The 27,593-nt window shown below is 31.6% G+C and overlaps 2 protein-coding genes across 2 annotated transcripts in view; both read right to left on the bottom strand.

Moving 5' to 3' along the window:
* LOC148616887 (putative Na(+)/H(+) antiporter nhx-9) overlaps positions 1-12,130 on the bottom strand; it is a 38,467-nt gene extending 26,337 nt beyond the window's left edge. The window contains exon 1 of the mRNA XM_088584041.1: positions 11,754-12,130. Coding sequence (XP_088440167.1) covers positions 11,754-11,961 — 208 coding nt within the window. The 5' untranslated portion in view covers positions 11,962-12,130. The remainder of the gene's footprint in view (positions 1-11,753) is intronic.
* A 2,385-nt stretch (positions 12,131-14,515) lies between these two features.
* LOC148616886 (uncharacterized) lies at positions 14,516-27,272 on the bottom strand. Its single transcript, XM_088584040.1, has 4 exons — positions 27,127-27,272; positions 24,779-24,892; positions 22,887-23,087; positions 14,516-20,070 (listed from the first exon to the last, which is right to left on the bottom strand). Exons 1-4 carry the CDS (start codon positions 27,163-27,165, stop codon positions 19,966-19,968), a joined length of 459 nt encoding a protein of 152 aa, XP_088440166.1. The 5' UTR covers positions 27,166-27,272; the 3' UTR covers positions 14,516-19,965.
* Positions 27,273-27,593: the final 321 nt, after the last annotated feature.

Here is a 27,593-nt window from a genome sequence, read left to right as displayed (position 1 = left end):
CCTGTGCAAGACAGATAATTAGGATAGGTAACCAGGTAGACTTGTGTTTACTGTTTATTGTTTACTGATCGATTTCACAACTGATGGGGTTGATATCAATATTGTATTGCCAATAATCTATTTCATATGTTTGTCCTAGTTATTGGACAATGGTCATAATTGATCCAATTTAAACACAGGAGGATATCCAGAAATTTATACCAGAGGGGTTCCTCAATTTTGTTCATTTCTGCCAAAATTGTACACTAAATTTTCAATATTTTCAAATGAAGTTCAAGGGGTTTCCATGTCTGACTGTTCTGGATATGCCACAGCTAAAACAATATTTAGCAAAAGAGGGACAGATAGGGAGCACATGATTCAATACCTATGATTAGTATGAAATCTGAATCAGTAAAATGTATATCATAGATCGAAGGAGGAATAAGAACAACCAATGATAAAAATTGGAACTTCAAACTAGCAATACCATTGTATTCCATAACTGCATAGAGAAAAAAAGATACTGTGAAAATACTTTAATTTGTGGTACCAACTTTTGTGGATCAGGAAAGAGACACAAGTTTGTGGATTCTTGAATTTGTGGTTTTGAAGTTTTCAGTATATACATCAATAAGAATCTATTATTCAATTGGAACAAAATTTTGTGTTTTGGCCTACCCATGTAAACCCCGAAAATTGGTACCCCACAAACAATAGTACTTTCACAGTAGTTCAAGTTTGTGCCTGTACTACAAAACATAGCTGAACTTGTGACTTTTGCACCTTTTGAAGAAAGTTAATCCTCCACTTGACCACAGAATAATATACATGTATAACCATAATAAATTAATCTTATACTATTGATTAAAGGTTATGTGCACAATTGTTTGTATACCCAGGACAGGTACTAATACCAAAAATAAAGCCATTGTAATCTGAAAATTTGTTTAAAGACTTGAGAGTAAATGTACTGCGATAACTGTCTTGTCTGGTAGAAAATTTGAGATGTCTGCTATTTTTTCTGTTAAACAGCATGTATCTACATGTATGTAACCTAGTGTCTGAAGTAGTTCATAAACAAAGCAATAGAAATTCTCATAATTACAGGTCTGTCAGGTAGCATAAGATATACAATTTACAATACAAAAACACTTTATTGTTGTCAGAAATGTTTCTTTGCCCTACTCTAACACTACAAGAAGTTTTCTGATGAGCTACTCGTTTGGTGCAATCCTATGTTAGAGCATGGAGGTAGTAGCAATGTAATTCAAACATACATCATATTATACATATACTAGAAAGACCTATTTGTAATTCTTATGTTCATTTGTTTTCTTCCAAAAATACATTGACACTGCCATGTTTTGTCGTTTACCAAGATATTATTATAATGAAATTTTAACTATTGGTAAATCTTATTATACAAGATCACCCTGTGAAAGATTTTATGCCTTACAGAAGTTATCTCCCTTTAATAACTGTTTTTTCAACATGGTCACCTGTATTCATTTTCAAAGGTATCCTGACCTTACTTCGTCATGTCCTATTAGTTGAATTTTAGAGTTATGGGTAACTGACTGGGCCCAGATTTTCAACTACCATTATACTGATTAATTACCTATACACAACGAAACCTGCCAAATAAACTAAACCTTTGGAACTAAAAGAGGTGTTTAGTTAACACAGGTTCAACCTACAGGTCTGAAGAGAATTTAGACAGAGTCAAGTTTCTAAAAATAGGAAATAAGGTATGATCATCCACAAAAAACCAAGCAACGAACAACTTAACTTATAATATAGACTGGTTTCCACTTTATTCAGTCTGGTTTTGACAGCTTTCACTGTAACATAATATTGTTTTTTTTCATATCACATGTAGCATAACGAGAAGACAGTAACAAAGACACACATTGATCATGTATTGAACAGCTTCTTGTTAACTGAATTCACTGAGATATATAGGGCAATTATTGTCTGACCTATTGACGTCAATGCTTCTTGTGTTTTCTATTCTGATTTTATTCTTTATCTAAATAAATATCACCTGAGCATCAAGGTAAAGATCTTGTTAAAAGAAAGACGTGTTACTAAAAATAAAACATCAAGTGGTGCAGATGGTTTATAGTATGCTGATATGGGTTTCATTTTTTTTTCTTTTTTTTTTTGGCACCACCAATCAGGCACCAATCTGATGTACACCAATGACGCAAAACAAAATCTAAACTTGCAAAGATTTCCCAATTAGAAACAGTTTGTTGTAATTAGAATACACTATGAATAGCAATTTTCAGCTATTGTATTACTTGTTTAGAAACATTTCAGAATCCTTCCTAGTCTAATTTACTTTTTCAGGGGCGGGTCCAGGTAAGGGCGTAATGGGCGTACGCCCCCCCTTTAAAAAAAAAAAAAAAGAAAAAACTATCGTTATAATCTGCTAGTATTGTATTGAATGATGGCAATTTATCATATTCATTAATTAAACACATACTCTGATTTCTTTTTATACTGATTCCCCAATTTGATGGGTCATCATCAACCGTAAAATTTCGTTTCTCGGAGTCCGGCGTGTTCGACTCTGCGATTAGTATCCATTGTTGTTGATGTGATAAAGAATTCGCAAAGATGTCGATGTCAAAAACAAAACGTCAAAAGACCTTAAAATCGTATCAAGGTGTCTTGGACACCTTTTTTAAACAACCAAAACGGTAAGTAAATCAGTATAATACATGAATTTTGGTTGTTTTGTGTGACACTAACTTCGATTCCCCATAGCCATTCTAAATATACCGAGGGGGGGGGGTATATTACTATATATACAATACTGGGTATATTCTGACAAAAGGGGTTGTATTTTCAGCTAAATTGTCTAAAATGGGGTTATTTTATGTTTTTAAGCCAAAAAAGGTCCAAAAATTTTTGAAATATTTTATTCTACGCCCCCCCTTTCAAATATCCTGGACACGCCCCTGTTTTTGAACCATTGATTCATAAATACATGTACATAAAATTCTTCATCTCAACCAGCAGAGTCAATATGTGACAAAATTCATTGAAAGTATATGTATATGGGTGTAAACATACTTATATCAAGATCTTAGGCTAAAAAAATGCCTAAATCTGTGCTCCTTCAATGTACAATGCTGAAAATATGTTTCTCGGATCATCATGCTCTAACTTAGTAACTTAGGATGGCACCAAATCAGAAAATACCTTTGGCTTGCCAAGATACCTCTTTCTTTGTTCTATTAGGGAGGGAATGGAAATATTTTAGAAAACAAACCCATAGAAATGTAATTTAAATTCAAAGGGATAAATAATTGAAAATTGAGATTTTTTTTCACATTAAGCTCAAAAGATTAGAACTGATTTATCTGTTAAAAAATAAATCACATCAAATAGTCCCTTTGGGCTATATAAATTTTGATAACAATATACACGTACATGTAAATCTGTACATAAATCTAGAAACCTCTAGACTTTATTTTTTAGATGAATACAGGTAAATGTTAAATGTAGGAATTAAATTCATCTTGGTGTGATTGTGCCATACTGAACTGTAAACATCTGTTTTTCAAAACCATGTCAGATTACACAAAAGGCATGTATAAAGTGGGGTATCTTAGTCCTTAGCTATTCAGACAAATGTACTTTTGAATCCTCTTCTAAATTTTACATGAAGAGAATGTTTATGACTCATAGATGTGTGAAAGGTACAATCTACCACATGCATTTACATTCAGGATCTTGGGTTTGATTGTTAGAACTTTTACAGCATGTACTCAGTTTATCTAAATATTTTGGTGACTTTTTTTGTACCTTACTACACTTTTGATTTCAATAAGGGACTAGCTTATATCCTGTATAAGTTTGTTTCATGAGTAATAAAACTAGTGGCATGTACTGACATTCCCAAAACTAACCTCACCTTTGTCTATACTCAAATTTTAACAAACGAGTGGTTATACTATAGAAATGAAACGCATATCTCCGTTTTAACAGGAATAAAGTGCAACTATCAAAATAACTCTAGATTCAATCCTATATTTCACACTAGACCAACTGTGAGAAATAACGCTACCTTTTTCATTGCCTCTTTAAAGCTTGTACATGTAACTGTTACATTTCTTTAACACAATGACGTAAATTCATTGACCAGGTGACCCACATATAAATCAGCTCCATTTAAGTCTTCTATCAAGAATTTTAATACAAACAACTCAAATCCATAACTCAAGTTCAACCAATACAACTTCGAATTATTTTTATGTACAATATCAATGTTCCAGTAATTAGGCCAAGTTTACCATCTACAAGAGGATATTACCATGTTCATAGAACCATTTCCCCCCTTGTACCTGCTACATCACAACCTTTCAAAAGCTATGAGAAAAATAAATTGTTCTAAACAAAGCTATACAATATCAAGGTTTTTCCATTCTTAGGATATATGGTAATATCTTTAGAGTATTGTACAAAATGTCAACAACATTTAAAATTGATTGAATGACTTACAATGACAGTGCAGTTATGGGTAGATGAAACTTATTAACAGTATCCATTTCACTCTTACCAGTACCTAGATTGCATAACTGCATGATCACTAACTGTGTGACCATGACATTTAATGCAGAAAGTGTGCAACAAGTGCATTAATAACTCAAATAACTTATGAGATGATGCAGAGAAATGTAGTTCAGAATCTTTCCAGAAAAATCTCTTTGAAGAAAATTGCATTTTTATGTCCTCCTTTCAGGATTAATCAAAGGGAATAGTATTTGAACTTTATGTTTGTTGTACCATCAGTTTAACTGCTTGTTTATAATGAATGCAATGTTATACAAACTATACAGATAATAAACAATACTCTATAAACCTAGAATTAACCCTAAGCCTTTAAAGGAATGACTCCTATACTAGTGTCAAATGTCTCACAATACTGGACATGGATAGTCAAGGCTATGAGCTAACATTTTTCTTCCCACTGGGGTTGTCATCTTTTGGACATAAATCCCCATATCAATTCTCATCATGGTTAAATCATGGTGATTAAAAAGGATGTTTAAACAATTAAAGTTTAATTGTATACATGCAGTATTCACATGGACTACAGTCGAACTTGTCTGAAGTGGCCTTCAAATGGTGAACACAATTGTGGTCACATATGACAGGTAGCCATTATACACAGGTTAGTTTTACATGGAATGCACTAAGTATGAATATTTTAATCAAAGGTTTGGTTTGCTGAATACAGGTAGTTCTATGACAGGCTTGACTGTAAATAGCATCAACAAGCACTTGTATCTCAACCAAAATTGATATATGTACATGTATTTGTGCGTGGGTGTAATAGGAGATTGATTATCTCATAACAATACATGTAAATGCTACGTCACCTCAAGAGCTAAGCTGTGATGTCAGAACAGATCTATCATTACTTATATATGATCAATGTTGATGTTTACAGCTGTTGGACAGATCAAGGTCACATTGTTGGCACATAATTACAACAAAGGCACGAAATTGACACTTATTGCACAAAAATAAGTTCAACTGCAGTTAAAAACTTGCAAATCTAGCTACCTAAGTGTCAATGCCCACTTAATATATAGAACATTTGCCAAGCTCATGTTTTTGTTTGGATTGATTTGTACTTAAATCATAACAAAACATTTGCATGTACACGTAGCCAATGCATGCAACAGATGTTCTGGGATATATATGGGATGCAATATAATATACTCCTCGGCAAACTCACTGCAGTATCAAGGGTACATGAATATATACATGTAAATTCAGTAGACATGTACGAATGAGTTATTACTACCAGTAGATATACTTAACAATCATATTTGTTGTTACAGAGAATCTTTCTTTATCTAAAGTCAACAATAAAGCAAGAAGATCTGATCTTTTAAAGAAACTTTATTTTTTATTTTCAAATCAGAAAACCATCTACATGTACCAGTGTTTGTAGAACATGCTTCAATGGACATGCCAAGGATCCTGGAGCTATTTGAGAAGACACATTGAACAAGGCACAATTGAGGTTATGTCTATCTGGACACAATGGACCACAGAGAATGATTTGCCTGTGGTCTGGTCAGTTGTGTCTGGATAAATGTTGATGCTGCAATTAGCACTACAGTTATTTTGTCTTCCCAAACAGCCCTGCATTTTGTTGTGTTGCTCAGGCTGGTTAAGATAGGATTCCAGGCATCATGGATGTTGAAATGATGACAATCAGACAATTTAGAATACTCAGAACAATTAAATTACCCTTTACATATTCATTTTTATATGTACAAGTACATGAACCATGTCATACAATGCACTTTTCATGTTAAGCTACATGTAACAAGCCACATGTTTTCAACATTTTACTTTGAATGAAAAATATGGCTTTTCACTCCCAGTCAAAATTTTAAAGACACAGTTTACATGTAATTTACAAGCTATAACATGATTTTACTGGTGTGACCTATCAGCTGTTGACTTAATCTGAAGACTGAACTTAACTCCCAAAGCTTTCTTGTAAAACAACAAAAATCTTTCATAAATATTTAATTTCCATTTTCCAAAACAGGATGTTAAGTGTAACCTGCATGCCCCATAATGCAATGGTACAATGTAGATTAGAATCTTAGTCAAATACTTTAAAAGGATGTGATTTTCTTAACCTAACACATCAAAGTCATGCATGTACCACGTGGATAGTTTTCTACATGCTTTTTCTACCCCAAATTCAATTGCATGTACATGTACATAAGTATTAACTATCTCAAGTGCTTCATGAATGATCAGGCGTCATATACATGTACATTGTATATCTAGCAAATGGTTGGTATAAAGGCACATTACAAAAGATCCAATCATGAATGAAAGTTTTGTGAAAATATATTGAAGGACTTAATAAAAGGCTCATTGACTAAACAACTAAGAAATCTTCACTAAGTTTTGGTTACTACAATACTGTGAAGCCTGTCTAAACTGAATCACTCTTGAACTGATGATTGCCTGTATATAGCTGAAATATTGCTGCTCGGGCGTTAAACCCCAATAATCAATCAATCAATCTTAAACTGATGGTTTTGTTCAGTTTAGGCAGGTTTTCAGTTTACACAAGTACATAATGCATTGAAACAGACAATGTCCTGTATTGGCAGGTTCATTAAGAGTTAGGTTTAAATATGCTTTACTGTGCACATAAAAAAAATTTGTAACTTGGAGATTTAAGATGCCGATGAAGTATCCTTTGTCAGCTAAAAACTTATGCCTTCTGTTGTGTTTTGCAGCTACCAGTAATAAACCTTTTATACAACACCATGCAAGTCAGGGCAATGCTCAGACAATTTTGAGAAAGGGCAATTTTTAAGGATTTTCAAAGAAATTCAAAATTAAAAGGGGATATTTGTTCAGAAACTATATAAATTTTCTTTTAAATGGAAGAGCCATTTCCAGCTGGATTGGGCAAATAAACTATGGTCCCATATGCCTTCCCAACCCCAGAAGATGAAGATATGGTCATTTCAATGTCAGGCATATATACTTGTAAATACAATTATAACTGTAAACTTTGAAAATAAAGGCATGTTAAACGTCAGTGATTTATCAAACCACCTACTGCTGACCTATACTTGTCATCAAAAGTAATAGTCATTCAGTGTACATGTTCATTCATGTAACTAACAAAAGGATAATATCTTATAGTAAGTTACAAGGATATGAACTAGTAAAATTATTATGTTTCCCAAAACGCAGGTTCTAGAAAGATAAATACAGTATAATGTACACACATGTATATACAGTACATGTATTTAAGGCAAATATAAAGTCATCTGGATGATCTTTAGGTTGTGTTTGATGACAAAAGAAGTTCTTTCTCACTTGGCAAAAGATATTGAGATTTCAATAATAGGACAATTCTGCTATATTAAATTCTATGTACATGACCTGAACATGAAAACAGGAAATGAAGATGATCTACATGTACATACACTATGAAGCTAGAATAAGACACAATAACAAAACAAAAAAACTAAAATCTAGTGAAGGAGTAATCAAGGGAACCAAGGTTCTAACAGTAATCAAAGGAATGAAATCCTGGGACAAAGATAAGACATGGAAAACAGACATACACAACAAAGAACATAAAGTAACTAAAATAATACATACAAAGTAACAAAAGCAAATGAGCAACTCAGACTCCACTAAAAACTGGGAACATGGACCAGGTGCATCGGTAGGGTAAGCATCCTCTGCTTTTCCAGAAACATCCGCCGAGTTGCTCATAAAAAGTCAAGTCTGGGGGTCGAAAGAGGAAAAGAAAACTATGACACAATGAACAAATCAGTTTTTATGGCGCAGATGGATACACCGTAACGATCCATGAGTTCATGACGATGACCATAAAACTTCTGAAGTGATGACTTCAATCTTGTAGCAACATAACCCTGTTCCAGAAGCCTACTTGTTAGAAGTCTAGCGCAATACAAAAAGTGTGCGTAGTTTCAGCAAGCTATGGCATAACGTATGATTCATGATATGAACACTCCATACACAGGTGCGATATGGAAAACAAGACTGCATACAAAAAACTGAAGCACTACCAAAATGAACTCCCAAGAAAAATCCAAGAGTGATATCAGGTGCTCCGAAAGGGTAAGCATGTCAGCAGCAATGTGGGGAACAGAAAGAAAAGCAACACATGTATAGGGAAAACAGTTCTAATAATGTACTGGGGAAAAATGACCCCTACATGTAGTTTTACAATTACATAATACAACAGCTCTGTCAACAGCATGTGGGGAAACAAAAAGATTAGCAAATCATGTATAAGGAAAAAAGATCTAATATGTTCTGGGAAAATGCCCACTAGTTTTACAGTTGCATAGTACATAAGATGTAAACATCCCACAATTCAGCCTTCCAGATCAACAGACCGATAAACACATGTATATTGAATGAAATGAGTAATTACCCATGAAATTATACTAAATACATTTGCATTCAGAATGCCCATGATACATATAATAAAAGGCTAAGTCTTTGACTGTCTAAATAATAAATTTATGACCTTTTCTTGAACTGTATCTCTTGATAGATTTTAACATGAGGACTAAATACATGTGTACATTTGTAGCATACATGTATGCATCTGTGCACATGTACATCACTACATGTACAGTATGTACATGCACATGCATATAGGTACATTGTGGAAATCTGGAAAATGTTCCACAAATAACAGTGATTTATTGAATGTACTTATCAAACCATAAATATGTACATGTACATATCTCAAAATAAACAAATCTGTACGTGGACTCACACAGCTTTTACATATCTATATACACAATGTACATGCTTAAATAACCCTTAATTTGTTATACTTGTACATGTATATTAACCTTTAATATAGTCTTAAGTGTATACAAAATGTATGTACAAAAATGTACATGAATGTATTCATGTTTTGAGGTTCTTAATAAGTGAATAGTACATGTACATGTATTAATGTAGGTTTTAAAAAGTAAATGTGCATTTGATCGTGTTTTAGTACAAAACTATTTTGCTTTGATATTCAATACATGTACATGTACAGTTCATCAGATATCTACTTCTCACAAATTGGACATTTTGCCTCATTACATGTACATTGAATTGAATATTTGTAAACCACAATGTAATGTATACATGTACATGTACAAATGTATGAATCATATTGTAAAATAGATTGAGGTATGCAATCAACTCCAATACTACATGTATTATTGTAAAAAGATGCACTAGATGACTACATGTACATGTATCTTCTTTCAGGCTACTTCATAATTTATGGAATTTTAACGGACCATTACATTAATAGGTTCACATACATTTTATATACAATGTATGCAGCCTCTACTTCCTTTTGATAGGCCTGAAAAATTATCCTGGTCAACTTAACCTTAAAAAAATTGTGTCTTATAAACCACCAAGTCTGTACAGCTCATTTCTGGGAACAATACAACAGTCATACTGAATTTTTACAGGCTGTAACTGAAATAGCACAGCTCATTAAGATGCATCTAACACCCAGAATACTGAAAATTGGTTTATCTGGAGTAAATGCATGTACATGTATGCACATTAGTTATCAATTCAAATATCCACGTGTACTGCCTATGGGTCATTGATCATGACAAATTTAACCATTCCAAGTATTTTACTACCTAGTACATAGAAATAAGGAAACCAGACTGAACAAGTAACCTAAGGACATTGAATTGACGTATTTCGACAAGTTCTTCCTGTTTTTTTCTCACTGTTTATACATGTTTACTGCTTTCAAACCTTATACAAAATACCTTAGACATGATGCAGTACATTTATATTGTATATACTAAGCAGACCTTTTTTAGCAATAAAATACATTTAAATTGATAAGGTATATATTTTAGAAGAATTATCCATGAAAAGAAAACTGGAACAGACATTAAATCATTCAGTAATGTTAAATAGCCATTATAGAAGCAAAAGCAAAAGAAATAATGGAAAGCTTGAAAAACTGTGTGTTAAGTCCACTTATTGATACCCCTTCCCAACCCTAGTCAAAATAGTATTTTGGTTTTGAGAATTTTCTAGCTGAAAAAACTTTGCACTAATACTGTACATTGAACCTTCAACTAATTGTCAGATTGTTCTTCAAAGTTCTTTGGGAAATACAAGTACAAATTGACTGTGCTAATTCAAAGAAGTAACAGCCTACAAGTAGGCATAAATGTCACCACACTCAGACACATAATTTTTACTCTGAACAGATATGTACATATATTTATTTGTTTACCTAGATAGACCTTGCTTCATGTACCAGAAAAGTTATTTATTTGCTAAATTGATTATCAATGTTTATATGATCATACCTCAGTAGTCATGTACTTTTCTGAGCAATAAGTAAGTGTTGACCTACCCTTAATCTCCCTGAGGTAGGAGCATGGAGATTTGCCTTCTTAACCAGCAAGATAATAGATGGGTGCACAACTTGAACTGCTTCTAAGTGAGTTAAGATGGGGCAATCTTCATTCTCTTACATATTGTACCACTGAGATAAGATGGGTACGTACATGTACAAATGTAAATTCGACAGATGCTAAGTGGCTCCTTTTTTAATCTTCAAGTTCACTTAATGTAGATACAATGTACATGTATGCATGAATGCCATAAAATAAAACTTGTGTGCAGTGGATACTTTTTTCTATAGTGTCAATAGATCCATATGGAACATTTTCCATAATTTGTCAAAAAGTAAGTGCAGCCACTGGGTTTTCCATATTAAAATAATTTGAGTACTACTAAATTTCAGACATAATAATCAGAGTCTACTAGTAAGCAAAACAAAGCATTTGCTGTGTAATTAAAGGTCAAAAGGGGAAAAAAAGTCCATGAAAATCCAAATGCTGGCTCAAATTTTACTGATTAAGTGATATGTACTTGTACATGTATGTATTTATTTTCTAAGAATCTCTATGGCTCAAAGAATAGTAAACAAAGGAGTTGTACACAAGGGGAAGTAAAGTGTACAGTGTGTAACATAAAACCCATAAAATTGACACATTTCTATCAAAAGAAATAAATATGGAACATGTTGAACGAAAAAAAATTAAAATGTGTAGTTGAAAATTTGAAATGGTTTGGTATTTGTAAGTTTTGATGCTGAAAGCTACACTTTTTACATCAGCTATTTGGTTTAGAAAAGAGGGTTTGATAGAAAAAAAATATTTTCTGTATCTTACCTATTTTGGCCAAACCAACAATAAGTATCCACAAACAGATCACATAGGGCAACTCAACCCTCTCAAAATCAAAAGTTAATATCTTGTATCTCTCTGTACCATTGTGAGATTCCTTGTGCTCAGAATTTGCCGATCCTGTCCCTATGAACAACAAAACTAAGAACAAAGCGTAGACAAAGTGTTTTTGAAGATCTAACTCTCTCGCCATTTCTCTTCAGGAATGAATGAAAATATATTAGATCGGAAGTTCCAGACTCAGTGTTCAGATAGTACATGATGAATCCATGAGGTCCAGTATTGTTTGTCGCGTATTTCTTGAATGAAATGGGTTCATACTTCGTAGACGTGAAGCCGATAACGATGACCCCACGGAGGTCATTTGATGACGTCAAAACCATTCGGAACTCTCTTTCGTACGACTTTTACCACCTCTCTTCCTTGTTCCCTGAAGCACTTTCACTTTCTAGTTTCTTTTTGACTAATGATGTTCACATTTTTGTTAGGTGATATTGACAGAAATAGAATTTTTTAATTAGTAGAGATGAAGGGAGAGGTCAAAATTTTATTATGATTCTACAGCATTTTTTTTTAAATTCTAACCGACTATACTACACAGCCCAGATTCTTTACTATTTTTTTAGGTTCTTTTTGTTGATAAAGTATTAAAGGTTCATTTTAGTTCATTAGTGAGATTTTTTAGTGGGAATGGTAGTTCTGGTTTAGGAAGGAATAGGGAATTATTAAAAGAATAATAATTATAATATATAATTTTGTAAAGAAACTGAGCTACTGAGTAGTACTCTCAGGTGCCACTCTCTTAAAACAAAGATGTATGCTTATACAAGAAAATGGATCTGATGTTGGATCTCAAGGGGGCCAAGATTAAAAAAACAACAACTGTTATCTTTTATTGAATAAATTTACTAATTTCCCCCCTGTTTTATTTGTATCCGTATTTTACAATGCCATACCTATGGAACGCCGCAACTGTCTTTTGTGGATGGTTTTCTATATACGCAGTACTTTTCTCGTTATACACAGTACATTTTATGGTATACATAGTGTATTTCACATTATACGTGGTCGTGGACTCATTATACGCGGTGCATATAACTTTATGTGCAGTATAACTGTCATTATACGTGGTTCGTTTTTCATTACATGCAGTACAAAACTGGGTATACGCAGTACTTATCACATTATACGTGGTACATATATCGTTATACGCAGTGCATTTTGCAATATACGCTGTACATTTTCTAATATGAGCAGTAGATTTCACAGTATGAGGAAAGACATTATACGCAGTATTTTACGCCTTATTTTCAGTAGTTTCAACTTTATGCATAATACTTCGATTTATATATGCAGTGGAAAATTCTCTGGATATACGCAGTGCATTTGTCATTATACGTGGTTCTTTCGACATTATACGCAGTAGATATTTCGTTATGATGATGATTATTTATTCTCGTTACTTTCCGTAAATGTACGACTGTAACCGAACCCGCGGACTATTTTGTTGGAACTTTTTTCACTCTGGCGCCCAAAATGTCGTCTGTAAAACTGAAGGCCTGTCTGGAAGAAATTGGTCTAGGAACCCTTCTGCAGAATTTCGTCGACGAAAAGATTGATGATGACACATTCTCTTTTCTTTCTGATTTTGAACTCTCAAGGATTGGCATCTCAACAATTGGGGACAGAGTAAGGCTCATGGAGAACGACATGTCGCTATTACAGATGTACCAACCACGAGTAGTGGATCAACCATGTTTGGAGGTGACTTGTATTTTAAACAAGTGTATTTTAAACATGTTAGACGACATTTTGGGCGCCAGAGTGAAAAAAGTTCCAACAAAATAGTCCGCGGGTTCGGTTACAGTCGTACATTTACGGAAGGTAACGAGAATAAATGATCATCATCATAACGAAATATCTACTGCGTATAATGTCGAAAGAACCACGTATAATGACAAATGCACTGCGTTTATCCAGTGAATTTTCCACTGCTTATATAAAACAAAGTACTATGTTTAAAGTTGAAACTACTGCAAATAAGGCGTAAAATACTGCGTATAATGTCTTTCCTCATGCTGTGAAATCTACTGCTCATATTAGAAAATGTACTGCGTATAACATGAAATGTACAGCGTATATTGCCAAATGCACTGCATATACCCAGTTTTGTGCTGCATATAATGAAAAACGCACCAGTATAATGACAGTTATACTGCACATAAAGTTATATGTACCGCGTATGAGTCCACGACCACGTATAATGTGAAATACACTATGTATACCATAAAATGTACTGTGTATAACGAGAAATGTACTGTGTATATAGAAAACCATCATCAAAAGACAGTTGCGGCGTTCCATACATACCAATCAATATTAATGGTTATTGCAGTTATTCACTCAACTCTAAAAATGTCCATGATTTTTTTCAGATGAGTTAAAACTGATTTTTTTCTTGATTAATTGTGAAATAAAGTGTTGATTTTGATTGTAGACCCAGTTTGGTATTTATCAAAGATGCTGAGCCAGATTCTTCCCAACACAGTAGGTATTGAGTTGGCTTTCACATCATACTTAACTATGGCAAAGAACTGATGGAGCTTACAACCATGAAATTCAAGGATTTTGTTGGGTATTTGTATCCAGAATATTTTCAATCAAAAAAATTTTTTGACATTCATACATTGGTTTATTTGTTAAACCATTCAAATAATTTATTGAAATACAAAACATAGCACCATGATCACACATTTCACCAAATAATTCTAAATCCGATTTGGCATTTTAAAAATAGACTGACAAAGCGAGAAAATGTGTCGACTATCATTTTTTAAAGATGGTAGTAATTTCATGTGCTTCAGAAGCAACAGCTTGCAAAAAGACAAGTCACCTTGCACTGGCATATTATTCTGACTCAAGCCAACCAGTCATTACTCATTTTATATGCTGTCTCTTGGTGGTGTCTAAAAATCTCAGTCTTTAATATGACCTTGGTGTTTATAAAACTCACAACCTTCTTCACTTTTGGCAAGCACATGCACTTCCATGACACTACAGAGGCACCAAACCAAGCCTTTTCTTGAATATGAGTGTCCCACATTATTATTTAAAGTGACTATAAACTAAGTGTAAAAAACATAAGAACCAAAAATCTGACAAGAATAATAGGCTTTGAATAAAAAAAAAGATTATATTTGGACTAGACATGATTTTATTTACTAATTTTGTTGATTTTTGCACTACTGTAAGCACCTGAGCTAATCAAACAGTCATGTCTTTGGTGAAAGGCCATGTTCTCATCTATAATCAAAGAAATTACCTGTGTTAAGCTTAGCTTAGAACTTCACAACATCAAATTCCTATAACTAAGTACTATATCTATGATAATGTTTCACCCTTTGTCTTTGAAAGTCAGAATTATATCAATCCCTAAAAAACATCAAATATGATATTCAAAATTCTAAAATTACACAAAATTCTAAAATATATTACCGGTACAAAAATCATTTCACCTATTTTACATACTTGAGTTTTCAATCTTATGTAAATGTTAGCAAAAAACAAAAATTATGATAATTTTGACACTGAAATTTATAAAATGATATAAACTGACACTGATGAAATGAATCTTTGGAAATGCAATCATTTACAAAGAATAATCTTTGATAATTAAACTCTAGATTTTTGGATTTCCAAGTTATTCATTTTCAAAGATTTGAAATATTCCATTTTAAATTGTCTACTTTACATATCTTTTTAAAGTTAAATTTATTCAAATGATTATTGTGATGAAAAGGATGAAAATCAACTCAAATTGTTCAACTGTAAACCCATGTACAGTTGTACTTAATGTACACTGCAGATACAGTTGTACTTTATGTACACTCAAGATACAGTTGTACATTATGTACACTGCAGAAAGTAGTCACATGCTCTATCAGATATCACAATATATGAAATAATGTCATAAAAATATAAAAATGAATGCAAAATTTCTTTTATACAGTGGTAAGTACTTGTAACCCCTGCTTCATGACAGTAACAAAATAGTACTTATATTTACTGAAAATTACCTCCCCTTTCATAGTAAAGATATTTGCAATCATTTTTATATGACCTTTCATAAATACAACAAAGGGAATAAGAATTAACAACAAATATAAAGTTAAGTAAATATATCACAGTAAGGGTAAACAACAAGATGTTAAATAAATGGTATATTGAATAGGACATGCATGTAATTTCAATGTGACCCAATAATTTTTAACTGCTTAATTAGCAACTATACAATTTTCCTTACTGAAATCCCATAAAAGTAATTAAATATCAGTCTTTGCAAAAATCAGACAGGATGTGATTCATGCATGTCAAAAGCCCACCAAATTCAATTTTATTTCTTGTTCAGAAACCATCATAGACCACATAACCAGTCTCTGTTTTTCATTTGGGTGTTGCACTTTTGAGATAAAATTTATGTAGATTGTACATGAAATAAGCACTTTGCAAGAATTATCCTTCTTGATTTTGTTCGATTTGGTTGATTTTAGTGGGAGATAAATATATGATTTTCTCAAAAGTACAGATCTGAATATGGAAAGGACAACTGTTTGTTAAAAATATAGCATATGTAGATTGAAAAAGGATTCTTAGATTGGTGGGTTTTTCTTCATCATGAATCATTTTAATAGGGACAGTGTCTGAATTTATATGGACTGGTACTTAAATATTCACTTATTTGTTAATGATTAAGATTTAACCAGTATCATACCAAAGTTTGAACCCATAAGAAATGTCTTGTTATATGACAATGAGACATTATCCCCAAGCCAACTCGACAGATTTAATGATGACACACAAAATGAAAAGGTTTACAAAATTTCAGAAATATAAAAATATCCTTGATAAATATGATATCTAATCTTTTAGCTATCATAAAAGTAAATAATAAATACAGTTGTACATGTATCAATAGACATCAAGAAAATTTGAATATGCAATGACATCATACCTGAACCTCATTAATTTCTGATAAACAAAGGAGCAAGTTTTTAAATTAGCAATAAAATTATTCAGTGTCAGTTTTGAGATTTTTGTATTAAGAATACCCATTAAAAGTTTTTCAGTCAATTAAGGGGGATATTTTTGTTACAATTGAAACTATTGAGATTTATTGTTTCTAGAACACAAACAAACCCTTAAGTGTACCTGGGATCTGCTACTGGTATCTTTTTTGTACATGGTACCAGAAGCATTTTTCGAGGAAATGTGCTTTCCATTTCCAGAAAATGGAAGTGTTCAAAGCATATCAATGCATATATTAGTGTCTTGATTGTTTTCAGTAAAAATGTCATGCTGCATGTTTTAGCAGGAAACAAAAGACATATATAATAAGTAAGTGTAATAATCCGCTTATTCTATCACAGATAAACAAAACAATAAATATACAATATATATATATATATATACAATTAAAAAAAAAAACTTTTAAAATTGCAGATCACAAATTAAAGATAATTTTTTTTTAAATGGCAAGTATTGTTTATTATCATATTATCTGACATGGACTTAGAAAATAATAAGAAAAATAGCTGAAATGTAATGTACATGCTGTTCAATTTATCCAACATTTATAAGGATAATCCCTATAGTTAAATTTCTAGATATGGTAGTTTTCCTCAAGTAGTATATTTGTCTGTGTAACTTTAAACAATCACTTCACAAAGTTAAATTAAGAGATTCGCCTCTATACAAAATGGCATGTTTCATATCACTCGATTTTGATTGATGAGCACTATTGCAATTTCTTTGAAAATTTTCATCATCTTAAAAAAAATGAGAGGATAAAAGTGGTAAGCCTAGCAGATTTTATCATATAAAACATATTGATGCAGAAAGGAGAATATCTTCATGAACATTTTGCCAGAACTGTATTGTAAGATATCACTAAAAATAAAGAACACTAAGTCTTCCAAGAACTTACAGTACAAAGAGAAAGAGAAAAAAAGTAATGATAAAAAATTCAACCAGTTTAGCTATAATTTTAGAATTCGACCATACAAATACCAGAAAGATTCTTCCACCTGGTGCATATGACATTTTCTCCTGTGTAACAAGAAGGCTGAACAGTTCCAATTAAAATTACAGGTATACAAATAAAAATATAAATAAACAGAATATCATAAATAAATTGAAAGTTCAACTCTACCCACACTCCAGAATAAAATAAATCTTAAATTTTTACATTTTCTTGAGGTTGTATAATTTTTATAAATGCTTTTAAAATACTTTAACGCCCAACTACAAGTTGAAGCCCTTTTATATTAGCAAGGAATAATGGGAGACAGAAAAGACCCCACTATTTTGTATACAACAGATTTCATATGCAAAATCTAAAAAAATATGTACCCAAATGTTTTATTTCATTTACGACCAAAGGCTAACTGTCATATTTACATTATATGTGATTAAATAGAAATAATGTTGTACAATTTACTATGTATACATAAGCTATTCAAACATTAAAAATTCAAATAACCAAATTAAAGAATTTTATCAAATGTTACCATCTAATATCTGTTAATAAATAAACCTTTGAACAATATGAAATTTTTATTACCACCCTATCAAGTGCATATGCAAAACAGTAAATTCTCTCTACACAATAAATAAATAAAATGAATATAACAAAATATAATGCACTTTTAAATATATCTGCACAGGAGACAACTCTGTCCATACAGAGAAAAAATATAGCACTTACATTGTGTATGTTTTCGTTGTTCAATCATTTCAAAGTTAAATAACTACAATTACAATATTGATACTGTTGATTTACCAAATTTCTGTGTAAAAATATTTGAATATTTCATGTGAAACAACTTTAATATTGCTTTCACTCTCTGACCTTCACAATACTGTGATGTCGCATTATTTGAAGTTGTTTGGTTTGTTCATAATTTCCCGAAAATCAGCCAATAGTTTGAAATGATAATTAAATAAAAGATAATGCATTGTATTTTTTGTAATAAAAAAATAATTTGTTGTGGTTTGAAAACAACATTTCTCACCCCTGTGTAATAACAAAATAATGAAATTACTAAATTATGATCAGAACTCATAGAAGTTTTAACTGGTGAATAAAAAAGTTCTGTTCACTCGTTAAATCTTAGCTATCTTCTAAACTCTTAATAAATTTAATTTCTTTACTATTTCCATTCAAATAACATATCAATATGATTTAAAATTTTTTTATCAATGGTAATGAGTTAAAGTTTAAAGGATTATTTCCTGACTTAGAATGAGTATGTATATGTATTGTGTATACAAACAGGTGACATCATTAATACATTGAAATGTTGTTTTTTCCCAAATATTTTGGCCACATCAAATGATCAGTTGGTGATTTCTATATGGGTAAAATTGAATGTGGTCATAACAGGATGTAATTTAGTGACCTGAGTAGTTAGGTGCTTTTAAAAATATTTTTTTTTTTATAAATACCTAAATGTCTTCCAAAAGTAATGAATATCTCTCCTCTATTATGAATTATCATGCATTATATGATTAAATGAGATTTTTTCTACTCCTTTTTTTCAAAAACACAGAAAAAAAGTTTCATCAGATAATGTACTCCAAATAAAATATAATCCTTCCATGGATAACATTTGTTACTTCTTCATAAGCAGTGTATACTTGTTCCAATTACATTTGGAAACGCAGTTAAAAACCGACATTTTTTCAGCATATTTGGATATAGTTTCAGATTCCTCACTCTATTACTGATCAACTCGCATTGAATTCACCAGTTGTCTTCAAGGCCACGTTAAATCATTGCAGTTTAGCCCCTAATCCAATGCAATATTTTTTTTATAAAATCCTATAGGTTAGGAACTGCTTAAATTCAAATCTACTTGCTGTTTCTGTTTTTCTTTAAAGAAGAAATCATTTAAAATTCAAAATTTGGAATGTTCTTTAAAAGGTTAGTCAGATTAGGGTAAACACACGAAGTCTCAACAATGGCCTTAAGTTTCAAACATCATATTACTGACATTGTTCATTAAAATAAATTAGGACCTATCTACATTGGGTCTTTAGGAATGTGTACACCTACAGCAACAAAAGCTGCAATTTCCTACATAATTACAATACAATTCATGTGTTAACAACTATAATTAAACTAAATCTTGAAGATAATTCATCGAAATCCTGTCCGTCTAGGTTGACTGTACTGTTCATCTACATAATCATCTTCATCATCGTCGTCATCATCATCGTCATCATCATCTCCATACATCATTGACTGAAAAAGGCAAATTGATATTTCAATGATTCCATTTTTGGTGAAACAGATATATTGAATATCGTTTATAGTTTATAAGTTATTTCAGATTCAGCACTTCAAATGGGTCTGTACACAAGGTTTGTTGAACTGCAAGTCTATACATTTCTTTACCAATACTTATTATGAAAATGCTCCTAATTTGCTCTTATAAGCTAATATAAACTTAAAACTTTACTTCATATTTTTTGTTAAATAGAAATATATATACATTATTAGTAATGTAATACAGTATTGTTGGTAAAAGCATTTGCAAGTAACTACCGGTATATTTATTTTTGCAAAAGAAAAAAAAAACGTTCATTTTTAATGCAAATAACAATAAAAGGGGCTTTTCACATACAAAAAAAAAAAATAGCATTGCTACAATATGAAAAGGTAGCTTTTTTTCTTTATTATGATGTTAAGAGATTTTTTCCCTGTTGAAAACCCATAACTGGTGAGGAAGGTGCCACTTTAACTTTATTGTCAATGTAATAAAAATGAATGATGAGACATCTCTTTTTAACATATCAAAAACATTTTATTTCAAATCAGGGGCAGATCCAGACACTTTGAAAAGGAGGGAAACAGCCAGGGTTCCTAAAAAAGGGGGTGCTAGGACACTATTTGCCATTATTTGTCAATTTCACACATGAAAATGACAAATTTTCAACCCATTGCACCCACTCTGGATCTGTCACTGCAAATTTCATTCAAAAGGCATCTTAAAAAGTTATGAAGGGAGGGCTAACCAAGAAAATATATTTAATGTGTCTGTATTGTCAAAACTGTATAGGAACTGTGTAGGATCATGATAAAACATGTAAAGGAAATATACAAGATTAATGACAAAGACCATAACTTCTTAGAAGACTTCCTGTTGTGACAAAATCAACCTGGGGCAGAACAACATGACATTAACTGCTATATCAATCTATTAACAGCCCCCTCAATTAATCATCTATTCCATTCATACTTTTGTGGTTATCTAATGAAAACAAATGTCCTATTTTGTTTACAATTAAGTTTTGGATTTAGATCTTGATATATAAATATAATCTGTATATCTATATTTACATATAAAAAATTATTTCACATGATTTTCACCTGAATTAAGGAAATAAAATTTGTTACAGAATTCATGTGATCTTCAGGAAAATCGAGCTTTCACACAGAATTCACATGAACTTTTCGTTTGTAGTTTATGTTTTATGTGGATTTCATGCGAAACCTGATTCACATGAATTACATGTGAACAATACTTGCATAGTTTAATTCTTTAAATATTTGAAAGGAGAACAGATATGGTGAATATGTCGAAATGACAACAACCCCACCAGGATGAAAAATGTCAGTCAAGGCCAACCATGGGTCTTTTTTTGACTGATATTTAAGTTCAGTTACTATAACTGGAAACAGATCAAAAGTACAGTTTGTGAAAATTTGCTGAAATATACTCAGTTTTTTTTTTTTTTTTTATTCTCAATTGCAAATGGATTTTTATGTCTTACTTGAGTCTTTAACAGGATCTTGAAATTAAACAAGACTTCATTTTCAAAGTCAGGGATGAGTTATGAGGAACAATAGGGACGCTGAAATTGGCAAAATTGGAAGTAAATAAACAGAAAAATAAAAAGCTATAATGGTAAATACAGATTTGTAAACACAGAAAAATCACATCCCTCCAAAGTATAAAAACCCGAAGCATTTACTTAACTACTGTAGTGAATAGATGTTGTTGAAAATACTTGCCAAATGCTTTTAAAATTCAGTTTTGATGAAGAGAATTTCAATAGCCAAAATATACCATATGAAACAAGCATGTAAAACAGTAGAGTCAATAATATGAGGTCCAGTTGACTTGATACATATGAACTTTGGATGATGGCTGTGTTAACCAGTGAAATGATCTCTGCAATTCAGACAAGTGATTGCACCAGTGAAGTGAAATTTTAGACACAATTTATGTGGCCACAGAAATCAAGTTCTTTTGTTAATTGTGAATATTCAATAGAAGAATTAACTCAAATGGATAAATACCTTTAGCTATTAAGCTTGATTAATAATAATAATAATAATAATAATAATAGTTTATTCCAAAAGCTAATACAGCTTTCAAATTCAGTACGTACACAAAGCTATAGTTTGGCTATTATGATAATTGATATATCTAGATTTCAATGAAAAATCATCCACTGACAAAGATCTTTTTGGGGAAAAAATAAATATTTATCCAAATTATTAAGCTCATTTATTTAACATACTGATAGTAATTGTACCAGTGTGAAAGATGAGGGATTTCTATAATACATGTAGTATGGTTTGATGTACTTCTTTCATTCCAAAATGAAATGATATTCATCTTCAAGTTTAACACCCTTGCAAACAGAACATTTACATTGTTTTCTTTCAATATTAAAATACCTTTCTGTCTCTATATGGAGGGAATGAGTATTATTCTATACATTGTGATATAAGATTTGTACACATAAATAACTTGGCGACTAAGATAAGGTAAAATTGAAAGTCATAATTTTATCTGATAGCACATACAGTGGTGATGTTCAGGGGTGAAGCTGGACTTCCCTTGATTAATTGACAATCATCTGATTAACTTCCATAGGTTTTTGAGCAGATGTTTTAAACTTCCTATTGACATCTATTGCATTGCCTTATAAAATCTCTGCTGCTGTCAAGACAATTACCGAAGAACTGTTATTTAACCAATGGAAGACCAACCCCCATGAACATCATCATTGTTTGTGCTGTAATCAGCTTTAAATCTACAAACTTACAGTATTACTGATTCTAACATGTTTATTTCCACTCTGGCCTGAGGCAGTGGCTGTTGATGTATCTCCATATGTATAGGTGTATGATGATCCTGTGCCTAATGTTTCACTCCCCATGGTAGTGGAACCCCCTGATATAGCACCCAGCGACTGAGATAAATCTAACTGCATGCCTTTAGATGCTACCATCTTCCGCCGAAATTCCTAAATAGTTCACAGTGAATCTTTATACTATCATAATAACTCATAGTTCAAAAGCAAATAAACAGATACACATACTGGTAAATGTAAAAGCATGTACAAATCAATTGTAAAACATTCATCACTGATGTCTAAAGTGTAGTATAAATGACTAATTCTTTTTTTTTTTTTTTTCAAATAAAATTCGAATCCTCTATCTTCACATCTTCCTAAGCTAAATTAATTTCATTATCTGCTGGTATATATACTTTTGACTCAAATTTAGTTTATATTTAAAATCAATGATCATCTAAATCATTTTATTAAATTGCAAAAAAATCTCAATAAAACAAGATTGATATGCCTACCAATATATCCCCTGCAAATGCCAAAAAAAGTTGAAGTGCAAAAGTCCCATTACTATTGTAAAATTTGTTAAATCAAAATGGCAGTAAACTATGTTACTAATCTGAACAAAACATATTGAGCAGTTTCCAAGAAGTGCTTCTATAAATTAAAAAAAAGTCTGATAACTCATGTAAAATTTGTCGAATCAAAATGGTGGTGCAGTATGATCAACTACATATGGTGACTTATTATCAATGTCCATTCAGCGGTTTTCATGGAGTAATGACTGTATTGGCACACAGGCACAGTATTTCTATGTCCACTTCCATGTTGCAGAAAAAAATAAACCAAGAATAACATTGAGGAAACACATTTGCTTTTTTTAAATTACAGGTAACTAACAGACCTTTCTAGACCTCTATAGGAGAGTTCTTCATGATGTCATCACTTACCTGTGATTTTGTTTTGGTTGGCAAAAAAATCCATTGAGTGGCATGGGGCATCAACTTTAAATCATCATAACTTTTTTCATTTTTTAAGATAATTGAAAAATTATTTTGGTTCCCTTCACTACCAATAAAACTCTATTTATCCATGGAATTTTTAAATAAACAATTGGTAATTAGACTATTTGGGCATGCAATTTTAAAAAATATTTTATATGAATATAGAGGTTAACATATTACTATCATTTCAAATTTATTTTTCAAGTAAACAAGTTATAAATTCACATACAAAATATGAACTACTTGATCTAAATGAAACTATTTGCAGAACCAAAAATGGATATAAGATAACAAAGATATAAAGTTTTGAAAATTGGGATTCTAATCATGAAATTGTCAATTGTTTATTTAGTTGTTTATTTTGCCAACCAATTTGACACTTAATGATATGCACATTAGTGAATATGACATCACTAATGAGATTGGCAAACTCTCCTATAACACATTTCCTTAAATCAAAAAACCTCCCAGCTACATGGCTCTCAAAGGGCCATGACAAATTTATCCCCTTCCTGTAAAAATTTATGTCAAGGCTTGTAAACAACAAAATTTCTACAATTCATCATTCATAAAACTCCTTAATTCAAAGCTACAGCACTGTTAATGTTAAATGTATGACAGTATCTATATCTTTCATCTTTTGTGATCTAATGCACATTATTGTTCTCACTTGCTTATGAAATTGATGTTTGCCAGTATGTATGTAGGCTTTGTATTTCCCTCCTCTATCTGGAGAATCCCCATTGAAATGGGGTACAAGATAAGATGGAAAATTTAGCACAATGTATCACCAGACTTACAGCCTACCATTTCCCTAGCCATACAGTGACGAGACTTACCGTGTGTGATTTAAAAATTTACCTCAAGATCTCTGTCCACATCAATCATAACAATATTCTCAAAACATTTGGCATAGTACTCTAGGGCCCTCGCATGGAATATCATCTCTATATTAATGAAATCTGCCAAATAAGCCTACAATAAATATAATATAAAAAGAGGAAATAGAACATAAAAAATAATACGTAAAATGCAGGAACACAGTTTGATATAACTGCAAAGGTAAACCTCTAAACCAGTAGGGTAAGTATGGACACACCATTCAAGTCGAATATTGCTTTGAATTTTTATTGTTATTAGACAAGAGATTGACAAGAATTGAAATTGCAATTTTTGGTGGTTGTAAAAAATATGTTTGGAGCCTCATTGTAGGTTTTTTTTTCGAGTTGTTTCATTTTTCTCATCTGATTTCACATCTGATTGAATAAAATACAGGTACATACCCAATTTTATGGGGTATGTATCTGAATACTTGGGCCACTCTTATATGACCAAATTTGCACAAATGATATTTGTCAAGACACTGAATATTTAATATAGGATTAAACAGCTATTTTCAGTCGTTCATACATGCATGAACGACCGAAAATTGCTGTTTAATCCTTATAATTACATCCTAACATTTGGGTATTATTTTGACATGTGTTGAACAGGTAAATACATTTATAGAATAAAGTTCTGGGACAATTTAATTTTGGGGCGAAGTTACTTGTAGTTAGATTTTAAGCATTTATAAATTATATGTTTCTTTCCCTGAGCTGAAAATTACTCTCTGTAAAGGAAACAAACTGTATCGGTAAAATAAATGTGGATGTAATTAAATACTCTTACGGCTGTATTATGCCGTTTAGTTCGTTGCCACACTCTTTCAAATGACACGGCCGCCATATTGGTTTCAAGTTGACTGGCATTCATGCATGTATGAACATTCTCAAGAAGTTCATGCAAGTATGAACTTTATGGCAAAGACATTCTTGACCAATCAAAAATGGCCATAAGCATGAAAAATCTTATGATTAGAATTATACATTAATCATCATTCTACTTATGTTAACTGAATAGCATGCTGAAAGTGCAAAAAATCATTAAAAAATGGAATCAACAGATTTTTCTGAAATTTGCACCAAAAACAGATATTGAAATACTGAACATTTTATCAATTTACAATAGTCATCAATCAGCTTTCGTTTTCTAAATAATAGGCAATAACTGATAAAAAAAAGTCAAAAATGACACTTTCAAGAACCATAACTCCAAAAAGGGTCAACAGATTTTTCTGAAATTTGCACCAATAATAGGTATTGAAATACTGAATGTTTTATTAATTTACATTAATCATCAATCTGCTATACTAACTGTATAACCTTTCTCAAAATATAGATATGATTATTATTATTATAATTTCCTGCACAGCGGGTATATTTGCTATTTCAAATTTTTATTCATCTGCCACACTCAGCACTTATCCCTGCCTCTGTATGCAAATTAGTACAGTACAATGGAAATAGCTCCAAAGATTTCTAATGAGTAGAGCTCATGCCTAGTGAAATATTCACATCCTGTATGGCAGAGCCTATAAAAAAGTTAAGTGATATGGAGTGAATGAGAAAGGGTTATAGGTCTGAAGAGAGGATAGGTGCAATCCAACTTGGTATTTTGCTGTTAATTCCTTGGTTTTCAGGCCATTTGTCATGAAAATTTCATTTTACCTTTTCATTGTCCTAAAAAAATGAGGGATATTTTTTACTTTGTACATAACAAGGAAATATGATAAAGAATGTACTTTCATTTATCTATTGTTTGGTGAGAAAGAAATAATTAGGCACTCTCAAATGAAAGGAGGATGGATTTGAGAACCTAAAAAAAAATTTAGTAATTTAGTTGGCCTTAGGAAAATGAGTTTATATAGTAACATAACACAAATCAGTGACCGAGGTTGTTCATTAATAATGTTTCCTTACAGCCTATACAATGATTATGTTTTGGGGAGTCGGTCTTCTGTTGATTAAAAACAATCACCTGATAAATTCCCTTTGGTAGTTGACTGGACAATTAAGAAAGAGATTTAAACTATCAATATCTTTTGAATTACCCAATAGAAGTTAAATAAATCTTCTCAATTGTCCTTTCAGCCACTTACCGAAGTTCGTCGGGTGAAGCTTATTCAATAAATGGAAGACTAACCCTATCCCATGAACATGATCATTGTATTTGCTGTAACAAAAGCAAAAACACTATTAACATCTTTTTAAACCAATGGAAATTCATCACTCTTTATTCTATTAAATTTCATTCCATTGCATGTGATGCTGTTTTATTTAAGCATACAAAATCATAGTTAACTTGTTCTCTGACAGATGTAAACAAACCTTTAACTCTGAAAGTCTATTTTTTTCAAAGTCCATCATATGGTGCTCTAAAGCTTGACTTCCCTTTTCAGCCTCAACACTGGCTTGCCTGACTTCTGTTTCTGCCTAAAAGTATAAAAAGTATTTATTTTCCCTTCACATTTTCAAAATTTGATTTATTGCCAAGATGTTGTTGGACTATTAATATTTTAACAGAGTTTAACTGTAAATTGATTGATTTGATGGATTGATTGATTGACCAATTGATTGTAGTTCAATATATTCCTTGGTAGTAAATGGTTGGTCTTAAAAGCATTTTAGGATAAAATATTTCATTGAACACAAACAGCTCTGATTTTTACTCAAGTCTGATATGCTATGCCAGAATTTTAAGAGGCTGTCCATGTAAAAATCAGGCAGATCCTACCATTTGAGTGGCACAGGGTAAATTTTATCCCACTGAACTGTTTGTTCCAATGCAATGTATA

The sequence above is a fragment of the Perna viridis genome, chromosome 5 (genome assembly GCF_037379345.1).
Source record: "Perna viridis isolate PV_CMFRI_1.1 ecotype Kerala chromosome 5, ASM3737934v1, whole genome shotgun sequence".
NCBI lineage: Eukaryota > Metazoa > Mollusca > Bivalvia > Mytilida > Mytilidae > Perna > Perna viridis.
This window is presented reverse-complemented; position numbering and strand designations above follow the sequence as displayed.

Excerpts from the sequence above, each read along its gene's own strand:
- LOC148616886 (XM_088584040.1), bottom strand. The coding sequence starts at position 27,165 with ATGATGGACTTTGAAAAAAATAGACTTTCAGAGTTAAAG. Across the intron at positions 24,893-27,126 it reads ATAGACTTTCAGAGTTAAAG|GCTTATTTGGCAGATTTCAT; the intron begins GTTTGTTTACAT and ends TATTTATTGTAG. Across the intron at positions 23,088-24,778 it reads ATGTGGACAGAGATCTTGAG|GAATTTCGGCGGAAGATGGT; the intron begins GTAAATTTTTAA and ends TGAACTATTTAG.